The sequence below is a fragment of the Ochotona princeps genome, chromosome 30 (assembly GCF_030435755.1).
Source record: "Ochotona princeps isolate mOchPri1 chromosome 30, mOchPri1.hap1, whole genome shotgun sequence".
Lineage (NCBI taxonomy): Eukaryota > Metazoa > Chordata > Mammalia > Lagomorpha > Ochotonidae > Ochotona > Ochotona princeps.
The window spans coordinates 2,846,243-2,872,470 of record NC_080861.1 but is presented as its reverse complement, the minus strand read 5'-3'; the positions used below and the strand labels follow the sequence as shown (position 1 = coordinate 2,872,470).

At 42.8% G+C, this 26,228-nt stretch overlaps 1 protein-coding gene across 3 annotated transcripts in view; it reads right to left on the bottom strand.

Annotated features, from left to right (window-relative positions):
* Nucleotides 1–1,317: 1,317 nt before the first annotated feature.
* The window catches only part of STAG1 (STAG1 cohesin complex component), a 235,254-nt gene continuing 210,343 nt past the window's right edge, over nucleotides 1,318–26,228 (bottom strand). For 2 of the 3 annotated variants that reach the window (XM_058657275.1, XM_058657277.1), the window contains exons 24-35: nucleotides 22,700–22,834; nucleotides 20,432–20,606; nucleotides 18,570–18,709; nucleotides 16,869–16,970; nucleotides 13,992–14,140; nucleotides 13,244–13,372; nucleotides 11,259–11,464; nucleotides 6,485–6,656; nucleotides 5,260–5,370; nucleotides 4,663–4,777; nucleotides 3,339–3,419; nucleotides 3,087–3,255 (exon numbers count right to left, since the gene is read on the bottom strand). In XM_058657275.1, coding sequence (XP_058513258.1) covers nucleotides 3,232–3,255; nucleotides 3,339–3,419; nucleotides 4,663–4,777; nucleotides 5,260–5,370; nucleotides 6,485–6,656; nucleotides 11,259–11,464; nucleotides 13,244–13,372; nucleotides 13,992–14,140; nucleotides 16,869–16,970; nucleotides 18,570–18,709; nucleotides 20,432–20,606; nucleotides 22,700–22,834 — 1,539 coding nt within the window. In that variant the 3' untranslated portion in view covers nucleotides 3,087–3,231. Of the gene's footprint in view, nucleotides 3,256–3,338; nucleotides 3,420–4,662; nucleotides 4,778–5,259; nucleotides 5,371–6,484; nucleotides 6,657–11,258; nucleotides 11,465–13,243; nucleotides 13,373–13,991; nucleotides 14,141–16,868; nucleotides 16,971–18,569; nucleotides 18,710–20,431; nucleotides 20,607–22,699; nucleotides 22,835–26,228 lie in introns of all 3 variants that reach the window. The other variant, XM_004588335.4, reaches the window with a different exon arrangement.

Genomic DNA, 26,228 nt, shown 5'->3' with positions numbered 1-26,228 from the left:
TGTTAATATTCAAATTGTCACTGAACTGATGAGGCAGTGGGACGAATTTATAAGGATGGGATAAGGGAGGTCAGAGAGGTGGTGTTCTGTTCAAAGACGTTAAATAGGGCACTACATTTGACAAAACTTTCCTGCCTCATGCATGAGTCAAGCAGATGGCAAAGGAGTGGCGGTCCTGCCAGCACGCATCCTTCCGGTGCCTTTCAGAAAGCACTTTTATTGTGAGGCTCTTGCAGCTTCACTTGTGATCATGTCTTCGTCTCCCCAGCCCCAGTCTACTCTGGTGCTGCTGGCTAAGGGACAGGTACCTGTGAAGGCCACGGCCACGCGAGCTCACCACTCCTGCCGGCCAGCTGTCAGACTCCCACCTGTCTGTGATGATTGCAAAGGATTTCTGAGGAGCTGTGGTTTTTTCCTTGTAGCAAGAACTACTGGTTCTCATGCTTCAGGCTTCTGATGTCAGCATGGGACCCCTACTGTCCTGAGCGGGAGCTATGACCACTTACGTGCAGTGCCTCCATCTGGGTCTTCAGTGGAGTCCACAAGGCACGTTCCAGTAGTATCCAGTCCTGGGCAGAAGGGTGCTCTTAAAAAGTGCCTGATGGAGAATTCAGAAGCAGCACTCTACCTGGTGTTTGGAAAACCTGGGCAGGTAACAACTGTTTCCTTTGAAGACCTTATTACTGATTGATGGACTCCTTTTCTCTGGGAGCAGAACCAAATGTAGTCACAGTCCAGTCACAGCTCAGAGATCTGTGAGCCTGTCCCCAAAGCCACCCATGGAGAGAGCCCTGGTCAAGTCTCACAAGCTTGTAACAGAGCTGAGCTGCCAGCTTGGTTCTCATCAGCTTTGTCCTCTCGGATGCGGACTTACGTGATTCCCGTCTTTGCAGTGTAGGTTTCTTAGACCATTTTTATGCACTCAGCCCAAACAACACGGCAAAGCCCGTGAGGTGTGCAGGGTGCGAGTTCAAAGGTTCACTGGGGGACAGCCACGCATCAGCCCGTTGTCTGGACCTCATGCAGGGGAAGGACTCGCTCCCTCTATAGGCACATGATCTTTGCTTCATCTAAACTTAGACTCTAAGAGACTCCCTTCAGAACTATACATAATCTGGATTACTCCATTCTTTCCTGGGAAGGCCAAGGAAAGAAAACCAGTGGGCTAGTTCTCAATTTCTTTTGTAAAAACCAAACATCTCACTCGAGGGCGATCTTGCCATCATGTAAGAAATGATCTGAAAGAGCAAACTGAGGGTAGCAGCCGTCTCCTTAGAGCCTTCCCTGGCAGGAACAAGAGGATGATCACCACAGGCCTGATTTTGAATAGTTTATTAAAGGAAACATGAAGCATCAGTTTCAAATTGTACAAAAGGAAAAAAAAACCTCATATTGCAAATGTACAATTTACAGAATTACTAGCAAAACCAATCAAGGAGACACTGAAAATACAAAATCTGACTTCAGACTGAACTGGAAACCCACTGGAGTCAATAGTAAGCCTTTGCTGTTGTTGCTTGGTGTTCTGTGAGTCTAAGTCAACACTGGTTTTCCACACACTGTCAGAGGGCCGAGCTACAGCGCCGTGGCTCCTCAGGGCTTGCTTCTCAGCCAGAGCCACAGGCAGACAGGGCTGGGACGGACAGTCCCACGTTCCCTACCCCGCACAACAGTGAAGCCCACATTACTGGGAGAAAGTGAGACCTCCTACTCCCCTAACTGGATCCTAGGAATTACTGAGAGCAGATAAAACATTTTTAGCGACCAAGTTTTTTTTCAGAAAGAATTGTACAAATTTTGAGTAAAATCTGTTTTGTGCCTGTTTACTAAAAGGATGATAAAATCATCTATTTGCTTTTTCTACACAAAAGATAATCACTGGTGCACCAGAATTTAAAAAATGTTTTTCATTTTTAGTGAAAAGGAAAGCCTCAGGATTCTGTTTGCAGTTATTTTAAAAACCAGCCTAGAAACAGCTGTGGATGGACTGCTGTGCAGTCCGAGGCTTCCTCCAAAACAGCAGAACGGGAGAAACTGCTCAGGCTGCAGGGAACCGGGGAGTTCCTGCAGGTCGGGAACGCCGGAGCGGAGCGCGATGCTGCACCACCCGAGACTGTCGCAAAGATCTGTTTCCTCCAAAGACGACTTCACATTTAACACGGAAATGTCGCAGTATGTTAAGGTAAGCTTGGGAGCTGCACCCTCTAAAGACAGGCTTCTGTGTAGCACAGAAATAACTGATAAACTTAATTCACAAAAGTAGTGGATAAGAACATTAAATGCAAGGGAAGTAGACACAGTTATGTTACACTTAAAGAATTCATGATTATCTTTGTAAGAAAACGCAAGTCTGTATAATTTGAATTTGGCAGGGCATGAAACAGGTGGTAAAACAGCAAACTGATAACTGGAGAACCATTTTTGTTTTACTGAGAATACTTTATTTGCTGGTAGAAGTTGCTAGAAATGCACAGAACAAATACCAATAGAAAATGCACTGTATCTGAATCTCCCTATTCTATATAAAATGAACAGTGTACAGCATCTGTTGGAAAATGGCTGCATGGACACTTATGCCCACTTATAAATAAAAATAAACCTTTTTATTCAAGAGTATATAAAACCTGGGGATCCATATCCAGAGGGGTGTGGTTTTTGGCAGATACGCACTCGGTCACATCTCCTCGCAGCTGGCCGGTGCTCCTCCACACCTGTGACGCACAAGGTCACCAAAGCCAGTGAGCTCCAACACACTCTTCAGCAGTTAGGATGAGCTGCTTACTCATAGGTTTAATAAAAATGGTTAGCTTTTAAAACATAAAAAGGCAAAATGTTAAAACAGTTTTTAAATTGTACAACAGGAAAATAAAGTTAAAAATATTTTTTTTACTCAATGCTGAGTTTTCATAAAACAGGTGTATAACAGTGTAATTATCTTGACAGCTGTTTTAAAAATTTAAAATTTCTTCCTCCCTCCAGAAAAACACATCTCTATTGGGCTGGGTCTAGCGCTGCGACCCCAACGCTCTCAGGTCAGCCTCCCGAGGTGACACGCTCCAGCGTGCTCGTGGGTGGCGTGAATGCTCTTCCGTCACTGCAGAGGGACTGACCTTAGTTGATGAAAACAATCAGATCACACCAAAAGTGTTTTTCCCCCATACAAGCTATCACAGTATATAGGCCTCTAGCTCTAAATAATAGAGTTCCAGATTGGTAAATTTTCTTCAGACTTCAGAACATAGGCATTCCAAATCCCTAGAAAAATGAGAAACAAAATTATTAATGTCCTGCATAAACAGGATGCAGAAACAATGAGAAAGAGCAGTTGTTGCATTTACTGAATCGTCTTCTATGATAGCTGCAGAGTCAAAGAAGTCTGGCCTCAGCTCCGCCCGCTCTCGCCGGTTTCTTGATGGGGGCTAGAAAGAGAAATAAGTTACTTTGTAGTTAATGCCAATTAACTAATATCTGACAGTATCAAATACACTGAAGTAAGGTAAGGGTTAACTTTAAACGGAAACGATAACTTGGCTTTTGTATGAGGCCAAGTAATTGTGTCACATAGAAAAAAGGGTCTTTCAAATTGTCAGGAATAAACTGAACACTAAATGCTCACAAGTTTTGGGCTTATTAACAGGACAGTTACAACACTGCTCCGTTCTCGGTGAGAGACCTCTCTGTCTCCCCAAGGCAGATGGAGGGAAAAGTGGGGTGAAGATGGCAGTTACAGCTCAGAGTAGCGTGACCTCACCTGTGTTTCTGACAAGGGCTATGATCAGTGGAATTCCACACCTCGGGAGCAGTGCTGGGAGCTGCGTCACATCCGCTCAATGCCAGCATTTCTAGGTTGCCTGAGTTCTGGGCTCTGGGGCTTTGACCAGCCCAGCCCTGCTGTCTCAGGGTCCCAGAGAGAACCCGTGCATGGAAGATGTATCTTTCTCAGGTAAAAACTAAATAAAAAATTTAAAAACCCTAACAACGAATACTATGCATTACTTTTCTTAAAAAACCAAACAACGCTTCTGGAGAGGTAACGAGCGGGATGGCTCTCGTCTTCTGCCCCGTTCCCTAAACACCCACCATGGGCGAGGCTGGCGCTGAGCCAGGATTCGGAAACTCAACCCAAATCCCCCAAATGCAGTCACTTGAGACATCAGCTGCTGCCTTCCAGAATATCCTCTCCAAAGAAGCCGGACTTGAGAGCTGCAGTCAGGAACCAAACCCAGGATCTCCCAGGGGGTGTGTGAGCATCTTCCCCAGATCACATTTCCTCCTTAAAAAACAATTTACTTGCAGCTCCGTCTACATTTTTTAGAAACTGGAAAGCTGTCTTTATATACAAGGTTCCTGTTCTGTGTTTGGTTGTTACCTTGGAGCACAGTGTGTACTGTCAGACTCGAAAGTGCACTATCCTCAAAGATAACTTTGGTGTAAGTTTTTTTTTTTACAGAAAGTAAAAGGGAAGTAGCATTTCTTCTTTAGAATTAAAACATGACCTTTTTGAAGGCAGGCTTGAACAACCACATCAAGCTCTTCCTGTTGCGCACTGCTGGTCAGTGGTACCTCCAGCAACCCTCACCCTGTAGGTCCTGAGTAAGAGGAGTGCCTTCTACAGATAGCTCACATATTTCAAGTCAGTAAAAATGCAATGAGTTTCTTTACCAGATCAATGACCATGGTGTCTTCAAATTCTTCATTCATATCTTCTAACTGGCTCCGGGATGACATCATCACATCTTCAAAGATGGGCTCCGCATCTTCCTCCATGAGGCCTCGGCTGGTGAGACAAGTGTGTAGTCAGAAGCTGCTCAGGCGCTATGGGTTCCTGGTTCCTCCCTAATTAGTGCTTTGAACCAATGAGTGCAGACCTTCTAATTATGACTTACAGGGCACAAAATTATAACACTGCACTACAAGATAAGTAACAATCATTTCTTCGATTCACTCATATTTCATCTCAAATTATCTTAAGTACAATTAAGCAAAGAAACATTCACATTTGCAAATATAACATGTATTTAGGTAAATGTCCATAACACAGAATTCTTTCTGGCTTTGTAACCCCAATATTACAGATGAGGACCCTGAGGGACAGCTGTTTTGGAGTTGGCCATGCGGCTAGCTGGCAGTGGCCAGGGGAGCATGCGCAATGCTGAAAGCCTCAGGGCTCTTGCTAGCCTGTTGCGTGCAGAATGATAAGTTTTAACTCCCAAGAGACTAACCAGCAGACAGCTTAGTCATACACAACGTAATACTCACACAGCGTGCCTGACTCCAGTTCTCACTTTCATGTAGTTCATTCCTGTTCTGTCCTTCCGATTTAAGTCTTCTAATTTCGGCTGGCCTAACCAAGAGATCTGCATCTGAGGACTACGAGAGGGTGTTATTACTCACGCTGTGACAGCAGAGGAAGAATCTAGCTTATGAGTCTCATGCTAACAAAGTTTTAATTGGCTGACTTAATGCCCAACTGTCGAATTAGCCGACTTACTCCAGTGCCCTTGTAAAAAAGCCAGTAACTTGCTCAAATAGACAACTAAGTATCTGAGAGGCCAGCATGGGTTGGCTGCTAAATGACAAATCAACGGTCGGCCTCATCCCCGGAAGTCTCTTGCCAACTGGGTGCCTCTCAGACCTTAATCTTGGGCTGCTGCCCAACTCAGAAGTGAACTGTCTGGGCAGCATGTCAAACTAAAAGCTCTCCAGAGTTGAACAGGAAGGGTTAAAACATTTTCAATCCTTACAAAGTCAAATCTTTACTTGTATTCTAAACTTAGAGGCAAGTGGGAACGTGCCTAAACATGCTCCTTGAAACTTTCTGTGATGTAGTTGTTAGTGGAAGTTAGCATCTAAACCTACTGCCCACACCTTCGTCCAGTCTATACACCAGGAACAGGGAAGACAGGTCTGGGCCAAATGGGACTGAAAAATATCAAGGTCAGGAGGTAGGACAAGTTGCTCACGTAGTGAGGATTCTGTAGAAAAAGGAGTAGCATGCTGGGGCGGTCTCCCGTTTCTGATACTGGTCCAAAGGCAAGCCCCCACCTTCTGTGAGCTCACGCAGCCACTGCCACGGCGGAGGCGAGCACCCTCAGAACTGCACAAAGGCAGATGCTTAGCAGAAAGACGACTGATGGAAAGTCAGGATCTGAGCTCTTGCAGGTTCTTTTGCTAAAAGGAGCCTCTATGATCTTCCTGGCAGTTCTTTGGAAAGAGACGGGCCTAGCCGATTGATACTCAAATAGCAACTAAGCTAGCACTTAGAACACCACACACAACAGTCCGTAAACTTTGAAGAACTGACCTCCACAACAGTATCTGCAGACTTTTCAAAAATTTTCTCCTGTAACCTACTTCTATTTGTGGCTTTGTTTTCTCACAAATCGACCAACAATATGGTCTGATAAACAGATAAAGCTTGCTCAATAGCTTTACTTTACCAGTTAAGGGTTTTACACCACGAAAACCCATTTCTGCTACTCACTTGTGTAAGAAGTCGGGCTCCGCGCCGTGCTCCGACTCGGGCTCCTGGATCTGCTCTGCCACGGGCCTGTCCTCCCGCAGCACGGTGGACGTGAGCTGCGGTGCTGGCAGGGGCCCAGGCGTCTGCATCATGGTGTCAGTCCTGTTCAGCCACGTGTTGTCCAGAGTCTCATCTGTAAGATTCCAGTTAAACACACAATGTCACGGTGGAAGGCTCTGCTGACACGCAGTGACCTAAGAGTCGGGCTTTGCTGCGGGACTGCCCTGTTTGAATCCCAGTTCAGTCATTCACTAGTAACTTTGTCAAGTTTCGCTCTCTCCCGTGCAGCTTGGGAAGATCAGTGCCTTACCTTACAGGATAGAGTCAATGAAGTAATATACATAACCACCAAAGGTTGGCTATTATCCTCTCTTCAAAGTCTCTTCATCTTTGATAGAAGGGAAAAATAGGGCCAGACTGCCAAACTTCTTTGCACAAGCAATAAACAGCCTACTTCCTGGAGGCCACAGGGGTCCCATGCAGCATTCTGTGTGTAGCTGGTCTTTGGAACATCCGGACACTGGGGTCTGGGTGGAGAGGCTAGTTTCATACTCTGAGTCCTTCGCAGAAGTCTCCTCGGTCAGCCCACCCAACCCTACCATTTTCACTTCTAGAAGAAATATGGGTGGACTTGAGCACACGATCTTTTAACTCAATTTCCATAGTAACTTTCTGAAGTCCGCTGTAGAACCACTCCTGCTCACCCAGAACTTAGCTACATTGCATCTGCATTAGAAGGTGATTGCCATGCGTGTGATTTCTAGAATTATATTTTTCTTCAAGGGACCAGAAACTTTCACTTTCCTTTTTAAGATCATTGATAAACATTGAGGAGATTAAGCATCCTGTAAAATACTGCACAAGTTACAAAGTCTATACATATAAAAATTCTAAATCTTTAAAGTATTTGTGGGCCCAGCACAGTAGCCTAGTGGCTAAAGTCCTTTCCTTGCATTTACTGGGATCCCTTACGGGCACCAGTTCTAATCCTGGCAGCCCTTGGGACCCTGTACCCATGTTGGAGACCCAGAAGAAGCTCCTGGCTTCAGATCCACTCAGCTCGGGGCTGTTGCGGCCACCTGGGAAATGAACCAGTGGACAGATCTTTGTGTCTCTCTCCTCTCTGTAAATCTGACTTTCCAATAAAAATGAATAAATCTTTACAAATATTAACAAAATTTATATATATGTATGTCTGAAAGGCAGAGTGACAATTCATCTCCCACCTGCTTTACTCCCAAAATGGCTGTACTGACCAGGGCTGGACTAGGTGGAAGACAGGAGCCAGAAACTTCATCTTGGTCTCCCTCATGAGTGAAAGCATGCTCCACTCCTTCGCAGGTACAGCACAAAGTAACTGGCTTAGAAGTAAATGAGCCAGCCGGACTCAAATCAAGCTGATATGGGATGCCGGTACTGCAAGCAACAGTTTAATCCTCCATCTCACAATCCCAGCTAAAACTTTAAGGTTCATTTTATTTTGTTTGGGAAGTCAGCTGTACAGAGAGGAGGGAAGACAGAGAGGAAAATCTTCCATCCGTTGATTCACTCCACAAGTGGCCACAATGGCCGGTGCTAGGCCATTCTGAAGCCAGGAGCTTCCTCCTCCGGGTCTCCCACATGGGTGCAGGGTCCCAAAGCTTTGGGCCGTCCTCGACTGCTTTCCCAGGCCACAAGCAGGGAGCTGGATGGGAAGTGGAGCAGCTGGGATTAAAACTGGTGCCCATATGGGATCCCAGCACATGTAAAGCAAGGACTTTAGCTGCTAAGCTACCGTACCAAGCTCCACAAGCCAAAACTTCTAAAAAAGTTTTTCATTCTGGGCCAGTGCTGTGGTACAATAAGTTAAGCCTCAATTTGCTGTGCTAGCATCCCATATGGGCACCACTTCACATCCTGGTGCCCCACTTCCAACCTAGCCCCTGCTAATACACCTGGGAAACTAGACGGTGGCCCAAAGGCTCCTTCCCTGCACCCACGTGGGGGATCTGCTATGCTCCTGGCCACTGTGACCCTCTGGGAGCTGAGCCAGTGGGTGGCGCTCTCTTTAATTCAGTCTTTAAATAAGTAACAAAGAAGTGGGATAGGCCCAGGGGGGAACGCATGCCTCTGCCATACCTGCAGGCCCTTTAACCCCGACAGACTTCCCAGGGCCACCAGTGCTTCAGTCCTGCTCAAACACATGACATTCCTGGGAGTACAGCCTCTCACAGGTCATTTGTGAATTCAAAATGGACACCAAGAAAACTTCCCTCCCCCCCCCATTTCAGAATGATCAGACCAGGTTGTCTGGTTCATATATGCCTTTTTCAGTCTTGAAGAAGGTACTATTTCAGTAGCGGATTATACAAGGGAATTTTGAAAAGTTTTTGGAAAAAATAGAATTAAAAGCCATGTTTCATTGTATTTCATGTAAAGATTCATTTATTTGGAAGGCAGAAGGAAAAAGAGAGGGAGGGGGAGAGCGAGAGACAGAGGGGAGGTGTGGGAGAGAGGGAGGGGAGGTGGAAGAGGGGAGAAAGAGAGAGAGAGAGAGAGAGAAGGGAGAGGGAAAGGGAGAGAAGTCCTCAAACCACTGGCTCACTCCTCAAATGGCTGTCATGGCAGGGCTGGCTTGGGCCACAGCCGGGAACTTTTTCCAGGTCTCCCATGTGGGTGCAGGAGCCCAAGATGTTTTCCCAGATGAATCAGCAGGGAGCTGAACTGGAAGTAAAGCAGCCAGGACTTGAACTGGTACCCATACAGGATGCCCACACCGCAGATGGTGGTCCAATATGTTTAATTTAGTAAAAATACTTTTTTAAAACTTCATGCAATTTTTGATGATTCCTTGTGTATGGTGATTCTAATGCTGTAAGTGCTAATGTCTTCTGTGTAAAGTATGAGTAACAGTGTTAAACTCAAAGCTGATTTTTGAAACCTTGACACAACATTTACTGTGTACCAGGAACTGACCTAAGTGCTTTGGCAATGTTAGTTGAATACACTCCTGAAGGCTTGATGAATTTTGGCTAGTAAGAATTTTATATCTGGGCACGGTGCGACAGCATAGTGGTTAAAGTCCTTGCCTTGAACGCCCCGGGATCCCATCTGGGCACCAGTTTTAATCCCAGTGGCCCCGCTTCTCATCCAGCTCCGATTGTGGCCTGGGAAAGCAGCTGAGGACGGCCCAAAGCCTTGGGACCCTGCACCTGTGTGGGAGACCTGGAGGAAGTTCCTGGCTCCTGGCTTCGGATTGGCCTAACTCCGGCCATTGCGCTCACTTGGGGAGTGAATCATCGGACGGAAGATCTTCCTCTCTCTCTCCTCCTCTGTATATCTGCCTTTCCAATAAAAATAAATAGATCTTTAAAAAAATTTTTATATCCAAAAACGTTGAAAGAAGCTCTCATGTGGACATGGAACACATTGCTGGACGGTGCTCTCAAACAGAATCCTCAAGAGGAAATGGCGGAAGCCTGGAGTTGATCTTTAGAGAAACTCCAGAATCCTCCAGTACAGAGGCACGATTCAAAATTTAATTCTCTTGACTAAATAAATGAGTACTCTCATAACTAAATTCAGGAAAGAAAGCTTCGGCTTTAGTAAGATTCTGTTTAACATTGCTATTCGCTTATTCTCTTTGAAGTCTGGATGCTGCCTGGTGCGCAGACGTGGCTGTGATGGTGACTGCATTCAGGAAACAGCGGCTAAGTTACTGCACGCCATCTGTGTGCTAATCACGGGTTTAGTACCGCATGTGTCCTGAGGGTTTTAGCTCAAGTTTCTGACACTAACAGGATTTTGGTTCAATGATTTGTTACAGAGATTAAGTAATGTGTTCAAAGTCATGAAAATGGTAAATGAGAAAGCCAGGTGTGAATTCCAGAGCTTTGATTTCACAGTTTGTGTTCATTAATAATCAGGATGGCCTTCACAATAATGTAAGAAACCTTAGATTTAAATTCTCATCAATTTTGCAACTATTTGAGCGACATCTTTGATGAATCGCTTTTTCAGGCAGTAGAGATGAGAAGGTCAAAGCTGAACGGTGAATGACCAACAGGTGCAAGAAAGCCAGACCCGCGGCACTGTCCTCTCTCGGTTTTCTACAGGTTACTGTAGAAGCAGCATGGATAAAGGGAAAGGTCATTTGAGGTAAAAGGTATTTAAACACTTTTTCATTTTATCTAAAAGACAGAGAGAGACCTTCTACTGGTTCATTCCTTACATAAAGAGCAATGCTTTATTTTCATAGAGACACTTTAAATCTCTTTTTTGGACACAGAAATACTATTAACCAGATTTTCTTAACAGTTCAACTCTCTGTTCCCTGAAGCCCAAAAGGTTATAAGACTTCAATTTGGCCATCACTGTCATACTCTACAATAAATCATCCAACCAAATGATACAACAGGAAAGCTATTCTGGGACCTAATTTGTTCCAGAGGCCTAAATTATCAGTATTTTGCTTATGTTAGATAGAATAACATCATGAGTATCTTCTTGTAAATTTAATGTGTGAGTGGCATATGGCGTGGGAATTAATTTTATAGACGTGTATCCTGATTCCTCAGTCTCTCTGTGCTTGCTTCCCTGTCCTGCACACTGCTCTCCTTGACCTTGATGCTGGAACACCTCACTGTGTGCCAAGCAGACAAGGACATCATGCGTCTCAGAACCTTCTTCAACACACGGCCACTTATCAACCATATACAATCAGGCAGAGTTGTCAGAGGCATGAAAGCAGACTTACCTTCCACTCGCTTCTTGTGAAGTGGGGGTCGTCCTTTTTTGGTCCTTACTGAGGAGGTTTTGCTGCTGCTGCTTCCGCTGTTGACCGACATTCTGTCGTCCTCACCGCCAGTGACCAGGGAATTTCTGTAGGAGATGAGTGGAAGCCAAACATCTTCTCTCCTCTCCATCATCTGCTCAGTCAGGAATTTCTCTAGGTACGAGTGACTAGAACCGCAAACAGAACAGCCTGAGCCTCACAGAAGCAAGCCACCTGTCACTCGTCTTCTCACCCAGAGGTTCTCTTTTGTAAGGACCCAGGCTAAACTGCTCATAGAAAGAAAGGAACTAAGCATTGAAAATTTTGCTCCACATATTCTGAGAATACTTCTAAACAAGAAAGTGTGTTACAATTATGTGTGTGTGCACTATTTTTTGAAGGTTTATTCATTTTTTTATTGGAAAAGCAGATTTACAGAAAGAAATAGATCTTTTGTCCAATGGCTCACTCCCCAAGTGGCCACAATGGCCGGAGCTGAGTCAACATGCAGCCAGGAGCCAGGAGCCCCTTTTGGGTCTCCCACGTGGGTGCAGGGTCCCAAAGCATTGGGCCGTCCTTGACTGCTTTCCCAGGCCACAAGCAGGGAGCTGGATGGGAAGTGGGGCTGCCAGGACATGAACTGGTGCCCACGTGGGATCCTGGCACTTGCATGGTGAGGATTTAGCCATCACATTGGGCTTTTGCTTTTGAACATGAATATTTTAAAACATTTTAGAAACAGACAATCATAACAACAGGCTGAAATGAGGAGTCAGGAATTCGATCCATATGTGGCAGGACCCAAGTCCTTGACCCATCGCCTCCTGCCCCCAGGGTGTGCATTAGCAGGGAGCTGGACTCAATCCCAACCACTTTCTAAGGCGGCCTCCCTACTACCAATGTGTTTATTCTGACATGAAAAGGATATAATTTTATTTTCATTGCTGTGCTTATGTAATGACTCTGATGTTTTTCAAAAGTCAGAATCTTTTTTAAAAATTCATTTATTTTTACTGCTAAGGCAGATTTACAAAGAGAAAGAGACAGAGCAAGAGTGTTTTTCATCTGCTGGTTCACTCCTCAAATGGCTACAATGGCAGGAGCTGAGCTGATCTGAAGCCAGGAGCCAGCAGTTCCCCTGAGGTTACACCTCAGCTGTGGTGCTGGCATCCCATAAGGGCACTGTTGGAGTCCTGGCTGCCCCACTTCCAATCCAGCTTCCTGTTTAGGTGCCTAGGAAAGCTTCAAAAGACAGCTCAAGTTCTCGGGCCACTCCACCCACGTGGGAAACCCAGAAGCAGCTCCTGGTTCCAGGCTTTGGACCAGCTGAGCTCTGGCTGTTGCAACCATTTGGGGAGTGACTCAGCGGATGGAAGATCTGTGTGCCTCTGTAACTCTACCTTTCCAGTAAAAATAAACTTTTTAAAAATTCTCTTTCCTTAAAAACCAGCATCTTTACTAATAAGCATTATTTTTTCTAAATTTCCATTTATTTAGTGTATTATAACCTTCTCATCAATTTATAATTTGGAATTTATTACAATATCATTCCCCTGAAGTTTCTAAATAAACATATTAAATCAAAATTTTCATTTGAAAATTACATACACATTTCTTTTTCTTCCTTATTTTTGTACATATACATTTCTTTCAGCTGTTACCAATTATCAAAGGAAAAAAAATGAGGGAAAAATGAATCTTTTTAAAATGAGCCAGCTAAAATAGAAAATAAAACTAAAATCTTGGTACAAAAGGAAGAGAGAAAGGTTATGTTTTGGTTTAGCCAGGGTTCTGACCTATTCCCCCGCCTAGTTCAGCCCTCGGAGGCCAAGGATGAACAGTGGGCTCTGCAAACAGATCGAAGTGGAAATCATGAGAAGTAATTCTATCTAGATGATTCAAGATTCTTCCGAAAGAAAACACTGGGTATTGCAATACAAACATTTGTTTTGCACCATGCAACTTACACAGTCTTTTTGTCTTGCCGAAGAAGTTTCGAAGAAAATTCACTTAGTACTTCGAGAAAAGCCAGATTAGGAGGTGGGTATTCTTGTCCTTTCTGATTCTGGTATTTAAAGGCAAATTCGATGCCATCCCTAAAGTAAAAAAAAAATAGCATTGTATTTTCCAGATAGTTAACAGCAGTAATCTCTATGGGGTAAAATCATAAGAATATTTGTGAAATAGTAAAATTACCACTAAAGATAGTAAAATCTGATAATTAACTGGCAGACTAATGTGAATTTATTATGTATAGTACAAAAGTGCAAGCTGGAGTATCTAATTAAAAATAACTCTACAGCTACAAAGCTGACCTGTTTGCTGTGTGAATGTTTGCATATGTGTGTGTGTATTTTGGAGATAAGTAATACCTTAGAAAGATAATTCAATTGTCAAACACTGTTTCTTGGAGCTGGCATTGGTTATATGAGTTCACCTAAGGTTTTCTTTTATGTAGTTCACAATGTTACAAAATTGGCCAAATCAATACTACATACTCTTAAAACCTACAGCCTCCTACAACATTTTGTTATGGATAGGCAAGAATTTGTAATTAAACTTTCCTTTCTGTACTTTAGTTCAGAATCTCTAAAGTAGGTAAAGATCTTTTTAACTTGAAAGTTCTATCATTTGTCATCTTAGAAAAAGTATAAAAACCAGGTATTTCAGTCCAATAATTCAGATTCTGTGCAACCAAGTATTTATTTCACTCACTTGTGAAGTGTCGCAACTGCTTCTCTTGTCTTGATCTGGTCAAGTCCAAACGTCAGAGCAAACCGACGGGCCAACTCCTTAATGCCACTGACGTGGGCAGATGTCCTGTCAAGGTTGGGGCCTTGCTCTTGGACAAGTTCATTAAACAACTGTAGAAAAGAAAAGAAAAGAAAAGAAAAAAAAAACCCACATAGCTAAGAAATATTCAAAATTCACCCAGTACTAGTTTCTTAAGTTCATGTTTATGCTAGTGGTTCGGTTAAATGCAGAAACTTGTTTTATTTGTTGGTATGGGGAGCTTTCTGGTGAACACTGAAAAACCTAGACTGAAAAGAGCTGCAACACTTTTGCTTAATTTTAGTAATTAAAAAAATGCATTTTGAAGTGGGATATAGAAATACAGAAATATCTTACTACGTATTTACCAACATGGCTATATTATTACTTTTGAAAGACTGATACTGTGAAAACAGGGTTGCTGAGTTTATGTTTGTCACTTGCTGTGAGCCACCTGCCCAGGTCTGAAGGAGGAGTCCCTCCAGCTCGTGCCCGCACCTGTGCTGCCTCCAGTCGCCGGCCCACCGCCTCATCACTGCTCCTCTGTCCTCACTCAGCTTAACCCCGCTTCCTCTGCCAGCCAGCAAATCATGTGTGATTTCCTTTATGGCAAAGATGCTGAAAAGTATTTTTTTTCATTGAATTGCATTCACTTCCTCATCTCTGAATTCACTTTAACCATATCATCATTTAAACAGCCCCTGTGTCCCACGTTTTCAACATGCTGTCTTTTTTCTCAGGTTTCCATAGCAATGGAGGGGCCTGAAGTACTAACTGTGCCATTATCTTCCAGATATTTTCAAATTTACTTAGAGAATTCTTTATAAATTCTTTAAGAATTAACATGTTTTCATGTACAGTACAGCTGCATGTAATAGTTTAAAAAGTTTATTTAAATCTAATACATTTTATTGTAAACATTAAAGTATCAAAGTAAAAATCTGCATTTCTTTCAAATATTACTTTCTAAAAAAACATTAATTTTGAAAAATTTAGATCAATTTCAATACACTACATATACAGTGTCCATTATATCAATGGTATACATTATATATTCTTAGAACTTGCTACTTTTCATTTACTATTCTGCCTCAAAATTATTTTTAAATAGCTCAAAAGTTTTATTTAATGATTCCACTAATAATGGATAATTAGACTATTTTCACTCTTTTACAAAGATTGCTGCAATGGAGTATCTATATCCACATGATACTGCAAAGCAAAATTATTACTTTTTACAGGGAATAAAAGGATATCTGAAGAAACTGATAGAAATCTATGCATAGTTTTTTCCATGAAGAAGTTTCTGGAGGAGTGGAGATTTGGCAGAGCAGTTAACAGATGCCGCCGGAGAAGCGCATATCCCATGCCGGAGCCCGAGCCGAGCTTGTAGCTCTGCCCTAGATGCTAGCGTCTTGCTAATCAATAGCCTACAAACTGACAGCATCTGCTGGCTAGGGGGAGGCTTCCATCACCCAGTCAAGTCCAGCACGGCTGCGGCCTGTCTCTGCCTTTCAAACAAAAAACCCCACCCGACCCGACCCTACTGGTAAACGTTCTTGGAAATGTTTATTATGGAAAAACTATGCATGGATTTCAAAACGTTTTGAACTAAAATAGATATTTAAATCTAAGTTTCCAGCAAATATTTTAAAATACCTTTACATGTATCTTAAGTTTTGAAATGAACTGCACAACTGTCTTCCAAGAAAGCAAGAGAACTTTCTTTCCAAAAGGATTTTCTTCACGTCATGCCAATCTGTTCAGCAATGGTAAATATGTTTCAATTTGTATTCCATCAATTACTAACGAAGCTATGCTTCTTTTTAAAATTTATTGCCTAGTAAGGTTTCTCCTCTAAGGGTAGGGCAGTTGGTACAGCCACAGTGACTAAGGTGCTACCAGGGTGTGCACCTCACCTTGCCAAGCACTTGATCGGAGGCTCCTTTCCTGCTCACACCTGTGCAGGCAGACCTGCTGGCGCTCCTGGCACTCACTCAGGCGCCGCAGACCGAGTCCTAGGCTCTGGGCCTGGTCTCTTGGCTTCTATACCTGTCTGTGCCTTTCAAAGTGGGCTGAAAAACACATTATTCCTCTGTAGACTGCCTTTAAAAATATCCTTGCTGACTTTTCTATGGGGTTTATTTATCTTTCCAATTGACACATGGGATTTGTTGGGAAAATTTGGGAATATTTTCCCTGTCACGTTAAAAGAACTGTTAAAAATGCTGATTGGTGAAGAAATCCAAATGCATACATAACATACTTTTGTGTCTTGTCTAGAAAGAATTTGTAAAAAAATCTTATTTTCCTGGACATTTTAATTTTTAACCATTTATAAAAAGCCCATCTAGTAGTTATTCTGGATACGTTAGGTAAGACTATAACAGCCAAAGGACACCTCACCATTTAATCCCGATCCTTTTCCCTCTGATTTGTAGTAAGACCTTTCTCATAAATGGAGTACATGCAAACACATCTAGATCCCCCAAAATCTCTAGTTCAATTAACCAGACATCTTATTTATACAATATGTTTTCTCATTTGGACACTTCTCCTTTCTCCTTAACTACCATTTGTGCCTTTTTTTAAAAAAAACATTAGTACTTGTCTAAGATCAGATCGCCTCAGGATTTTATGTCTTTCTGGAACTATAGGATTCTTTTTCAGAGCAACAGATGTAAAGACTGTCTTTATCACACTGAATCCTCAGTAATGTACTGATAAAATGACCTACTTGAAATAAGATTTTCATACTAAATCCGTACAGCATAATACTGTTATTTCTATTCTTTCATTTTCTCTCTTCAAATTTCTTACCTGCTGCAAACTGAGAATAAGGGTTTTGGCACACTGAATTTTGTCAATCTGTCTGGTTTTACTCAGTGTTTCCTTAATGATATCACCATAATCATTGTAATACTGTGAAGAAAAGAGAAAAAAGAATGTATTGAAATCTCACGACATAAAGGAGCAGAGGTGCTGAATGGCATCCTCTTGAGAGTTTAATTTCATCACGATGAGAGTTAAATGATACTGTCTAAAGCTAAAAAGGATCACATATAAGACATTTAAGATCATAACTAAAAATAGTACTTAAAGCTGGAGGAGCCGGTGCTGTGGCACTGTGGTTAAACTGCGCCCATGATGCCAATATCACCCGTTTCAGCCCCGACTGCTGCACTTGGAACCCAGCTCTGCTGATGGACCCAAGCGGGCAGTGGAAATGGCCCAGCACTCAGCCTGTCAGCCGCACGGGGGACCCGCACGGAGCTCCAGGCGCTTGGCTGAGGCCTGCAGCAGCCCAGGGGGCTCCAGCTATTTGAAGAGCAAAAAGTAGATGGAAGAGCTCTCTCTCTTCCCTCTTCTCCCACCCTCCCTTTCTCGGTAATTCTGTCAAATAAGCAAGTAAATCTTATAAAATAGTAAAATTAAACACCAGAGATCCCAAGAGAGGCAGCTGTTGGCAGATGAGAAAAACTCAAATTTCTTAACATGATTCAAAAGATATTTAGAAGATGACAACATAGAAACAGAACATAGGTAAAAAACCTTTGGAGAACTAAAACCAAAGTAGTTAAAACTGCTTGCTTCCAAGGAATGAGCCTGAATAGGGCAAAGGACCAACTGAAGTTGACAGATCTAACTTTCTATTTAACAGAACTTTCCTTGTGAGTAAATTATTGGGAGAAGTTTGGACAGCACTGAATGTGGTCCTGCAGAAAGCCCCGGGCAAGTGCATGGGGTGGTAGTTGGCTTTCCCAGGAAGACATGGAACTCGAAACACCTTAGGCTGCCTATTTCACACTGCTGTGTGTGGGACAACTGCATTCAACAGGATAAACACTGGTCAAATGGAGCTGATACCACCTGAGTGAACGCTAATGACAGCATCCAATCATTCCAAATGAATTCATTTCCTAGGCTTGAATCACATTCTAGAAAAACTTGCAGAAACGACTGAAACATTTTGTGTGCTTTTTGAAGATTGCTGAAAAATAGGAAATGTGTTGGCAGACATACTCATAGATCTGATCTGCCAAGGAGCAAAGAATGCCACAGGGAAGCTGACTGGAAGCCGCTGACGCCTGGCCTCTAGCCCAGCGAGTGTCATTCAGGACGAATGTGATTTCAAGAACACACTGCCTGCAATGCAGCTCCACATGAGACCTACTGCAGAAACTCAGCAGGTCCTGCTGAGCAGCTGGGACCTCCAAGAGAGCCGATCTCTCTGAACCTCATTTTTGGGAATGTTTAGTTATTATGTGAAAGTCTTGTAACAAAGCTTCACATCTAAAAACCTCCGGTTACAGTACAGTGCACGTCATGTTCGTCCTGTGCTACAACTCTAAAATACATTCAGTCACTTACTACAGCACAACTGAAACGGAGGCATAATCAAACCCAGACATTCTGCAGAAAATCACCTAAAATAAAAGGGCAAAAGTGTCAACTTCAGCTTTTCCCATCCTCTCACTGCTGAGTGTGTCTGACAGCTAGAAGAGATGAACGCGGCGCTACCTTCATGTAGTGCTTGAAGATGTCCGCGGCCGCGTGCATGTCCACGATGTCGTAAATGATGAGCTTGCTGAAGGCAGCCAGGAGATTCCTCCTTTTGTGTAAGGCCTCAATCTTATTCGCCTCATCTTCTTCATCACCCTCTAACCACAGAAAATAGATTGTCACAAATGTTTGGTTTTTATCTCTGCATTCTGTATAACTCAGTATCAGCATGATAGTACAATTTCACAAATGGCTGAAGAACGGGCAGTCGTGTGACTGACGCTCCTAGGGGCTGTGATGAGTTAGACTTGGTACCTGCTCGGGAGGCCTACACTTTCGATTTTCTAGATGAACATTCTGAAAATGGAATTAATTAGTAAACCAGACACTGTTTTTCTGACACTCATAATAATTGTCTTGATGATATTCCTTAAAATTTTGTTTTAAAAAAATTTCAATATTGCTTATGTGCGAATATATTCCTATAGAAAAGCAGTATCTGAAATTTTTTGAGACACAGGAAAAAGACATTCTTTGAAAAATATTTAAGAAAGTAATGGAAATACATGCACATGGTTATATTAGCACATAAGTAAAATTTATTTTGCAAGTCATTAAATACATATACCTAATACTGTAAAATCCTCTAACAATTTTTGAAGACAACCCCTGCCCCAACACCTGGTCTGGCCACCAATCAGTTTACATGGAACTATTCACAAACAAAGCGACTCAAGGTCTCTTTCCTTTCTGCCGATTAGGCCTGCTGTGATTATATCAACACCTGAGAAATCTGGGATCCTCATTTTTTAAAGGCAGCTAGCCATTAAATCCTGCCTCTGGGAGTTGCAAGCAAATACACATTTCAGTTTAGCATTTTCTAAATGATACGGGCCTGGCATGATAGCATAGTGGTTAAGGTCCTTGCCTTGAACGCACCGGGATCCCATTTGGGCCCCGCTTCCCATCCAGCTCCTTGCTTGTGACCTGGGAAAGCAGCTGAGGACGGCCCAACGCTTTGGGACCCTGCACCCACGTGGGAGACCCAGGAGAAGCTCCTGGCTCCTGGCTTTGGATTGGCTCAGCTCCAGCCATTGTAGCTGCTTGGGAGTGAACCATTAGACGAAAGATCTTCCTTTCTGTCTCTCCTCCTCTCTGTATATCTGACTTTCCAATAAAAATAAAGTCTTAAAAAAAAATTCTGACAGTAACAAGTGGATTTTTTGGATCATATATGCCTTCTATAATTACATTAGAAAACTTAAATTATTTTTTCACAAATGACAAATTTCAAATAATGTAAGTAATCATTGATAATTCAGTGTAATTTTGCTAAATTGTCATTCTGTGGGCTCAGCAGAATTTTGACTAATGAAGCTTAAGATAGTCTTTCAACATTTAATATTTACAGATATATTTCGGACATTTCGGTAATGTACAGTGATTACTAAGGAACAGAAAATTAATCGGGTTCCCTCCTTTAAAAGAAAAACTGCTGGCCTGGACAGTCGATTAGAAACAGCACCTGTCCCACTGTGTACATGTGTACATGTGTACACGTGGGACATGACAAGCTGCACGTTCAGTGTAAGTCTGCGATAACTGAAAACTGAAATCTAGCCTTCTATCAGTGAGAGGATCACATAGATTCATGCTAAATCTACACACAGCAGTGATTAGGTTTCAGAAGAACAGGGAAGCTCAATGACAGACAAAGCTCTGGAAGAACAACTGCTAATGGACAGAAACATCACTGTTTGGTCGGTCTATGCACTACACAATCACATGATGGACGTTTTTAGAGGGAGAAATGCTCAGTCCCTTCCAGGGTTGAACTTGACCCCTGAACTCTCGGGGCTGGCGAAGGGGGCTGTGGATACCCATGCTCTGGTTCTCTTCGTCCTGGTCGATGAACACGTGGTCCATCACGAAGCTGAGCAGCTCGGACTGCAGCCCAGTGTCCGGATTGAACACCAACGGCTGGAGGCCCTCTCTGCCACCTGTCATTAACTGGTGGCTAAAAATCATCAACAGATCACAGAGCAGCATGAAAGCCTGCAATACAAAGGCAAGTCATCAGCAAAATGACATGAATATGGCTCTAGTCACAAAGCACACCACATGAAGGCAGTTCAACACCATAATGCATTGTAGCTACTTGAATTCTATTTAGTTTTAACTCGTAAGTTTAATAACATTACTTTTACTCCTTGGGCATTGTCACACTTAAGATCCCTCATTCCCCATGCTTGTATAATCTATTCCTTTTATTTGTATTTTTTTAAAAAAAGCTGATTAAGAGATTTTGACTTGAACTGTAAAAAATCAGTTACACTCACCTGGAGCTACAGAACTGGTAAAACATTGTTAAATTATTTAGAAACTGATGAACACTATTTAACGAAATAATCAGCATAAATTTTAAGAAAAATTTTAAATTCAGCAATTCTGTGGTTCTCAAGCCATGAAAACTATGATTTGGAATCCTTAAAAAGATTTAATGTAAAAATAAAATGAGATGAATTCTAGTAGTAGGCTTAAATTTAGGTGCAGACTATTCATAGAGAAACTGTTATCTGGGGGCACTGCCGCCCGTGCTGCTGGCATTCCCAGAGAAGCTGCTCAATCCCAGCTGCTCCACTGTGAGAACGCGCCATGCGATGGACCAGACAAAGCAGCAGCACATCGCCCAGGTCAAAGACCCACAAAAGCTCCCGTCTCCTGGTTTCCATGGGGCCCAATCTTGGCCCTTGTGGATATTTCAGGAGTGAATCAGCAAATAAGAGCCCTCTCTCATTAAATAAAAATAATCCACTAGAACAGTGGGGAAAAAAAACCCACCCCTATTTCCACTGAAGTTAAAGCTGGTAACTTTCAATCAAAATAGGACACAGGCTGTGCCATAGCATAGGGGAAGCTGCTACGGTGCCAGGCTCCATGAAGAGCACCGGTTCAAGCTGTGGCTGCTTTCCTTCTCCCTGCTAATGTGCTGGGAAAGTAGCAAAGTATGGCCCCCATACGGGACCTTGACCCTTCATGGAACACCCTGAAGAAGCTCCAGGATCCTGGCTTTTGTGGTCACATGGGGGAGTGAACCAGCAGACAGAATCTTTCTCTGCCTTCTAAGTACATAAACAAATTACACACACACGCGCCAAGAAAGGCACACTGTTTTAAGTAACACTACCTAATAGAACAACATAATTAGTGAAATGTGTTATAAAGGAGTTGAGCAGACCAAAGCGATACATTATAATTTCATACTATTTTTTAAAAAAAATATATTTTCCAAATTATTATTAAAGATTTATTTATCATTACTGGCAAGTCAGATTTACAGAGAGAAGAGACAGAAGGATCCTCCATCAGCTGGTTCACTGCTCAAGCAGCCCCAACAGCCAGAGCTGAGCCGACTGGAAGCCAGGAGCCAGGAGCTTCTTCCAGGTCTCCCAGGTGGGTGCAGGTCCCAAGGCTTTGCAGCATCTTGCACTGCCTTCCCAGGCCACAAGCAGGGAGTTGGAAGGAAGTGGAGCAGAGAAGCCTAGAGCTGACACCCATATGGGATCTTGGCACATGCAAGGCGAGGATTTTGCCACGAGGCCATCATGTCGGGCCCTATTACCTCTATTTCTTCACCAGTGCTTGGGGACATGTACTCAAGGATTTCTTGCTCAAAGAGACCTAAACTTGCCGTCACAGCCCGCAAGGCCTCTTCGTTAGCCATGCGTCCCCAGTGTGTATTCCTGGGCTCCAAGCGGGTCAAGAGACAGCTGTGCCAGCAGGTGGTGACAGAGCTGAAACATTCATATTTATGTGTAATTCGCTCTTCCTGGTGTGGGAAAACCCTGAAGAGTACCTAACTAAAGGGCAGGCTACTGGTCAGTTCCCTAGACTGAATTTTCCGACAGAAATCTCAGGACCCAAGAATTATAACTCTGAATATGTTCTTCATGGTGATGGGAGTACACGTGTCAAGTTAAAATACATTTTATAATAACAAGCTTGTTAACCCATAACTTAAATATTCAGATATCTTCTTTTCCAGGTCTCACAAATTTTACAATTTGTTATAAAAGTTACCTTTTCTTAACATTTATCAAGACAATGAGTTCTTTTAAACTGTCTGCTCTTAACATGTAATCTCTTACCTGCTCCTTCACTGGCGTGTTAACGTTCGACAGGCACTGCTGGCACACAGCCAGAAAGGATTTGACCGTTTTCCTCAACACCAACAAATCCTCCTGTGAGACACATTTAGCTTTGTGAACATGAATCAGAACATCCTAAAAAGGCAGTAGGTAACACATGGAAAATAGCTAAGCTGGACTATTCTCAGGAAAATCCGCAAAACAAGCTATTGCTGGTACTCAAGCTACTTCCTAGTTATCGGTTCCAACTGAAGGGGCAGCAAGAGCGATGAGCTCAAACATGCAGTTCCACTTAGATGGAATGTTCAATTCCCAATCATATATTGCTTTCCCTTACAAATACGGCTTATTTAAGGTGATACAAAATTATTAGTTATTCCTAAAACACACACTAATTGCTGGGAAGGTTAGGGAACCCTGCAGCACCCTAAAAATCAACTGACCAAACCAGCTGTGCGCTTTTTCTATCATATTTGTAGCACTTAAAATGTCAAGGGATGGGCCCGGCAGCGTGGCCTAGCGGCTTAAGTCCTCACTTTGAAAGCCCCGGGATCCCATATGGGTGCCAGTTCTAATCCCGGCAGCTCCACTTCCCATCCAGCTCCCTGCTTGTGGCCTGGGAAAGCAGTCGAGGACGGCCCAAAACTTTGGGACCCTGCACCTGCGTGGGAGACCCGGAAGAGGTTCCTGATCCCGGCATTGGATTGGCACGTACCGGCCCGTTGCAGCTCACTTGGGGAGTGAAACATCGGATGGAATATCTTCCTCTCTGTCTCTCCTCCTCTCTGTATATCCGGCTTTCCAATAATAATAAAAAAATCTTAAAAAAAAATGTCAAGGGAAGAAAGATAAACTTTTGCGTTAGAATGGGCTCGAAGACTGGATGTGTAGAGTAACTAGACAGCCACCTAACATTCCATATGCAACTAATTTCACTTTGCAGGGGATGTATGCTAGATTTGAGGGCTTACTATTATATACGCTAGGTGGCATTTATTAACAACATTAAAATGTTTCGTACCAGAGCTCATATTCTCAGTTACTACTAAGCAAAAATCCTATCTTAACTATTCTATTGAGAAGGAGATACCCTAGAAAGTAAAGTACTCCATTACACTACAACGCTTTTATTACTGATTTGCTTTGGCGATTCTATCCTAAACAATGCCATACTTCTGTGATACCTGAAGAAGAAATGAGCTTATGTTGTGCAGAACAGTACAAAGGACACTGCCTTCAGAACCGTTTAATGTTCCTTCAGATGAATATTCGATAACTAAACTGCAACATCCTGGATTAAAAATACCCAGAGGCTGGCATTGTGGTATAGTGTGTAAAGCTGCTGCCTGTAAAACTGGAATTTCATAGTCACTGGTTCATATCCCAGCTGTTCCGCTTCTGATCCAATTCTCTGCTAAGGGCCTGGAAAAAGCAGTGGAAGATGGCCCAAGTGCTTGAGCACCTACTACCTCCATGGGAAACCCATAGGAAGCTCCTGGCTTTAACCTGGCTCAGGCCTGGCAACAGAGGTCATCTGGAGCGCGAGCAAAGACAGACTGTCTCTCTCTGTAATTTGGATTTTACAAAGTCACCAAAGACTCCTCAGAGAAGATGACACGTAAGCAAACGCTGTCCTGAAGGACAAAGATTATCAGCCTAAAAAACAGGTGCTGCAGGTGCACAGCAGGTCATCAAAGGCTTGGAAGGGCTTCTGAGCCGGTCATTTACTATAACTGGGGCACAAATAGGGAAGGAGGAGCAGGGCAGAAAGCAAAAAAGCGTATCAGGACCTACTCACACTTCAACGGGAGGCCTGGGAACTGGCTGTTAAATCACTGGATACTCGGTAGCAGTAAGGAGCTACTGCAGGCTGATTCTCACCGTGAGAGTGTTAAAATTCTGTGTAAAACGGTCATTTTCTAAATGAACTGGGGAACACCATGGAATAGTCTACCCAACAGCAGAGATTAAGCATCGAATACTATGTTGATTTTTTAAATTTTTACTTTTTTATGGTATAATGCCACAGGCTCTGGAATTTCTCTTACTCCCTCCCCTCCCCCCTGATTTCCCCTATATTATCACAGTAATATAGTACTTCATAGGCAGTTCTAAGTTCATTATTCTGCTAGTTAAGTGTAGGTTGACATTGTGGGCATGGACAATGGCAGGCAGTCCAGCATCCTATTGTCAAGATAAAGTAAACAGTTTCATTGGGAATCCGTCTTAGATCATGAAGTAGAGACACATACAGCACTGTATCTTCAAATCTGGATATGATAGTCTCTATTACACAGCTACTAAACATTCTCTTAAATAAAAAGTCATAAAACAAAATCAACAGGCATAAAGTTTAAAAATTCACAACACCATGAAGTTAAATAACATGTTACTGAATGACCAATGTGTTGCTGTAGAAATGAAAAGGAAAATAAAAAATCTTCTTGGAGAAAATGATGTTACTGTATGACCTATGAGTCAGTGAACAATTTAATGAGAAAATAAACTCTTTTCATTCTGTAGAAATGAAAAACAAAATATCAGAGCCCATGAGCTGCAGCAAAAACAGTATTGAAAGAGCTACTGATCTTGCATGTTGATCAATGGACAATAATGTAATCCATCCTGCCTTTGAAATGAGGACTCAATGAAAACCCCAAAGCTCACTGGCTTTGGAGAGTCCTGAAGGGTGTGGTGTGGAATCTCCATGTACTTATCAAGTGCCTTTCTCTTTATTTATCTCCATCTTTTATAATAAACCAATAAATTTTAATAAAATGTTTCTTCTGCTTAATGTGAGTCACTCTAGCAAATTAAGTGAATCTGAAGAACCCAAAAAAAGTACTTAGAAACCCTAATGTTAGGAGGATCAGTCAGAAGTATAGATACAGTAACTTTGCGTTTATAACTGGCATCTTGAGCAGAGGTAGTCTTGTGAGTTAAGCTTTTAAACTGTGGGAATCTGATTATTTTGACACTATCTGGGAGTCAGAATGGAATTGGAAGAAAGCCAGGTGGTGTCTGCTGAAGAACTGATTTAATGTAAGAAGTTCTACATCTCTACAATCACAGAGGAGACTATGTAACAGTGACAGTGTGGGAGAAACGAAGTTTGGTTTATTCCTCAGTGTTCTTTACATTTGGTGGCAATGGTAAGATTTGCTAGAATGGCCTCTGCTCACATAAATACATGATTTATGGAGATGACATGTCAATGAGTGGAGGATGAAGAACTTTTGGTCCCTGGATGGATACCTGGCTGTCCTCGGTACTCAGTATTAAAAGGTAAAACATACCAGTGGAGTTAGAAATGGTAGCATATCCAACTTCCAAGGAGCTGACACACAGGATACATAAGGAAAAGGAAAAGACTAACACACATGGCAAACAGAATCCCCCGGCAATAGCTAGAATCAAAGTGAAACAGACTGCCGAGCTGGGTCGCCAAGTTCTGGACCAAGCACAGACACTGCTCTGAGCTCAAGCCATTCACCTTCAAAGCCACACACAAAGGAGACAATCTGACCAG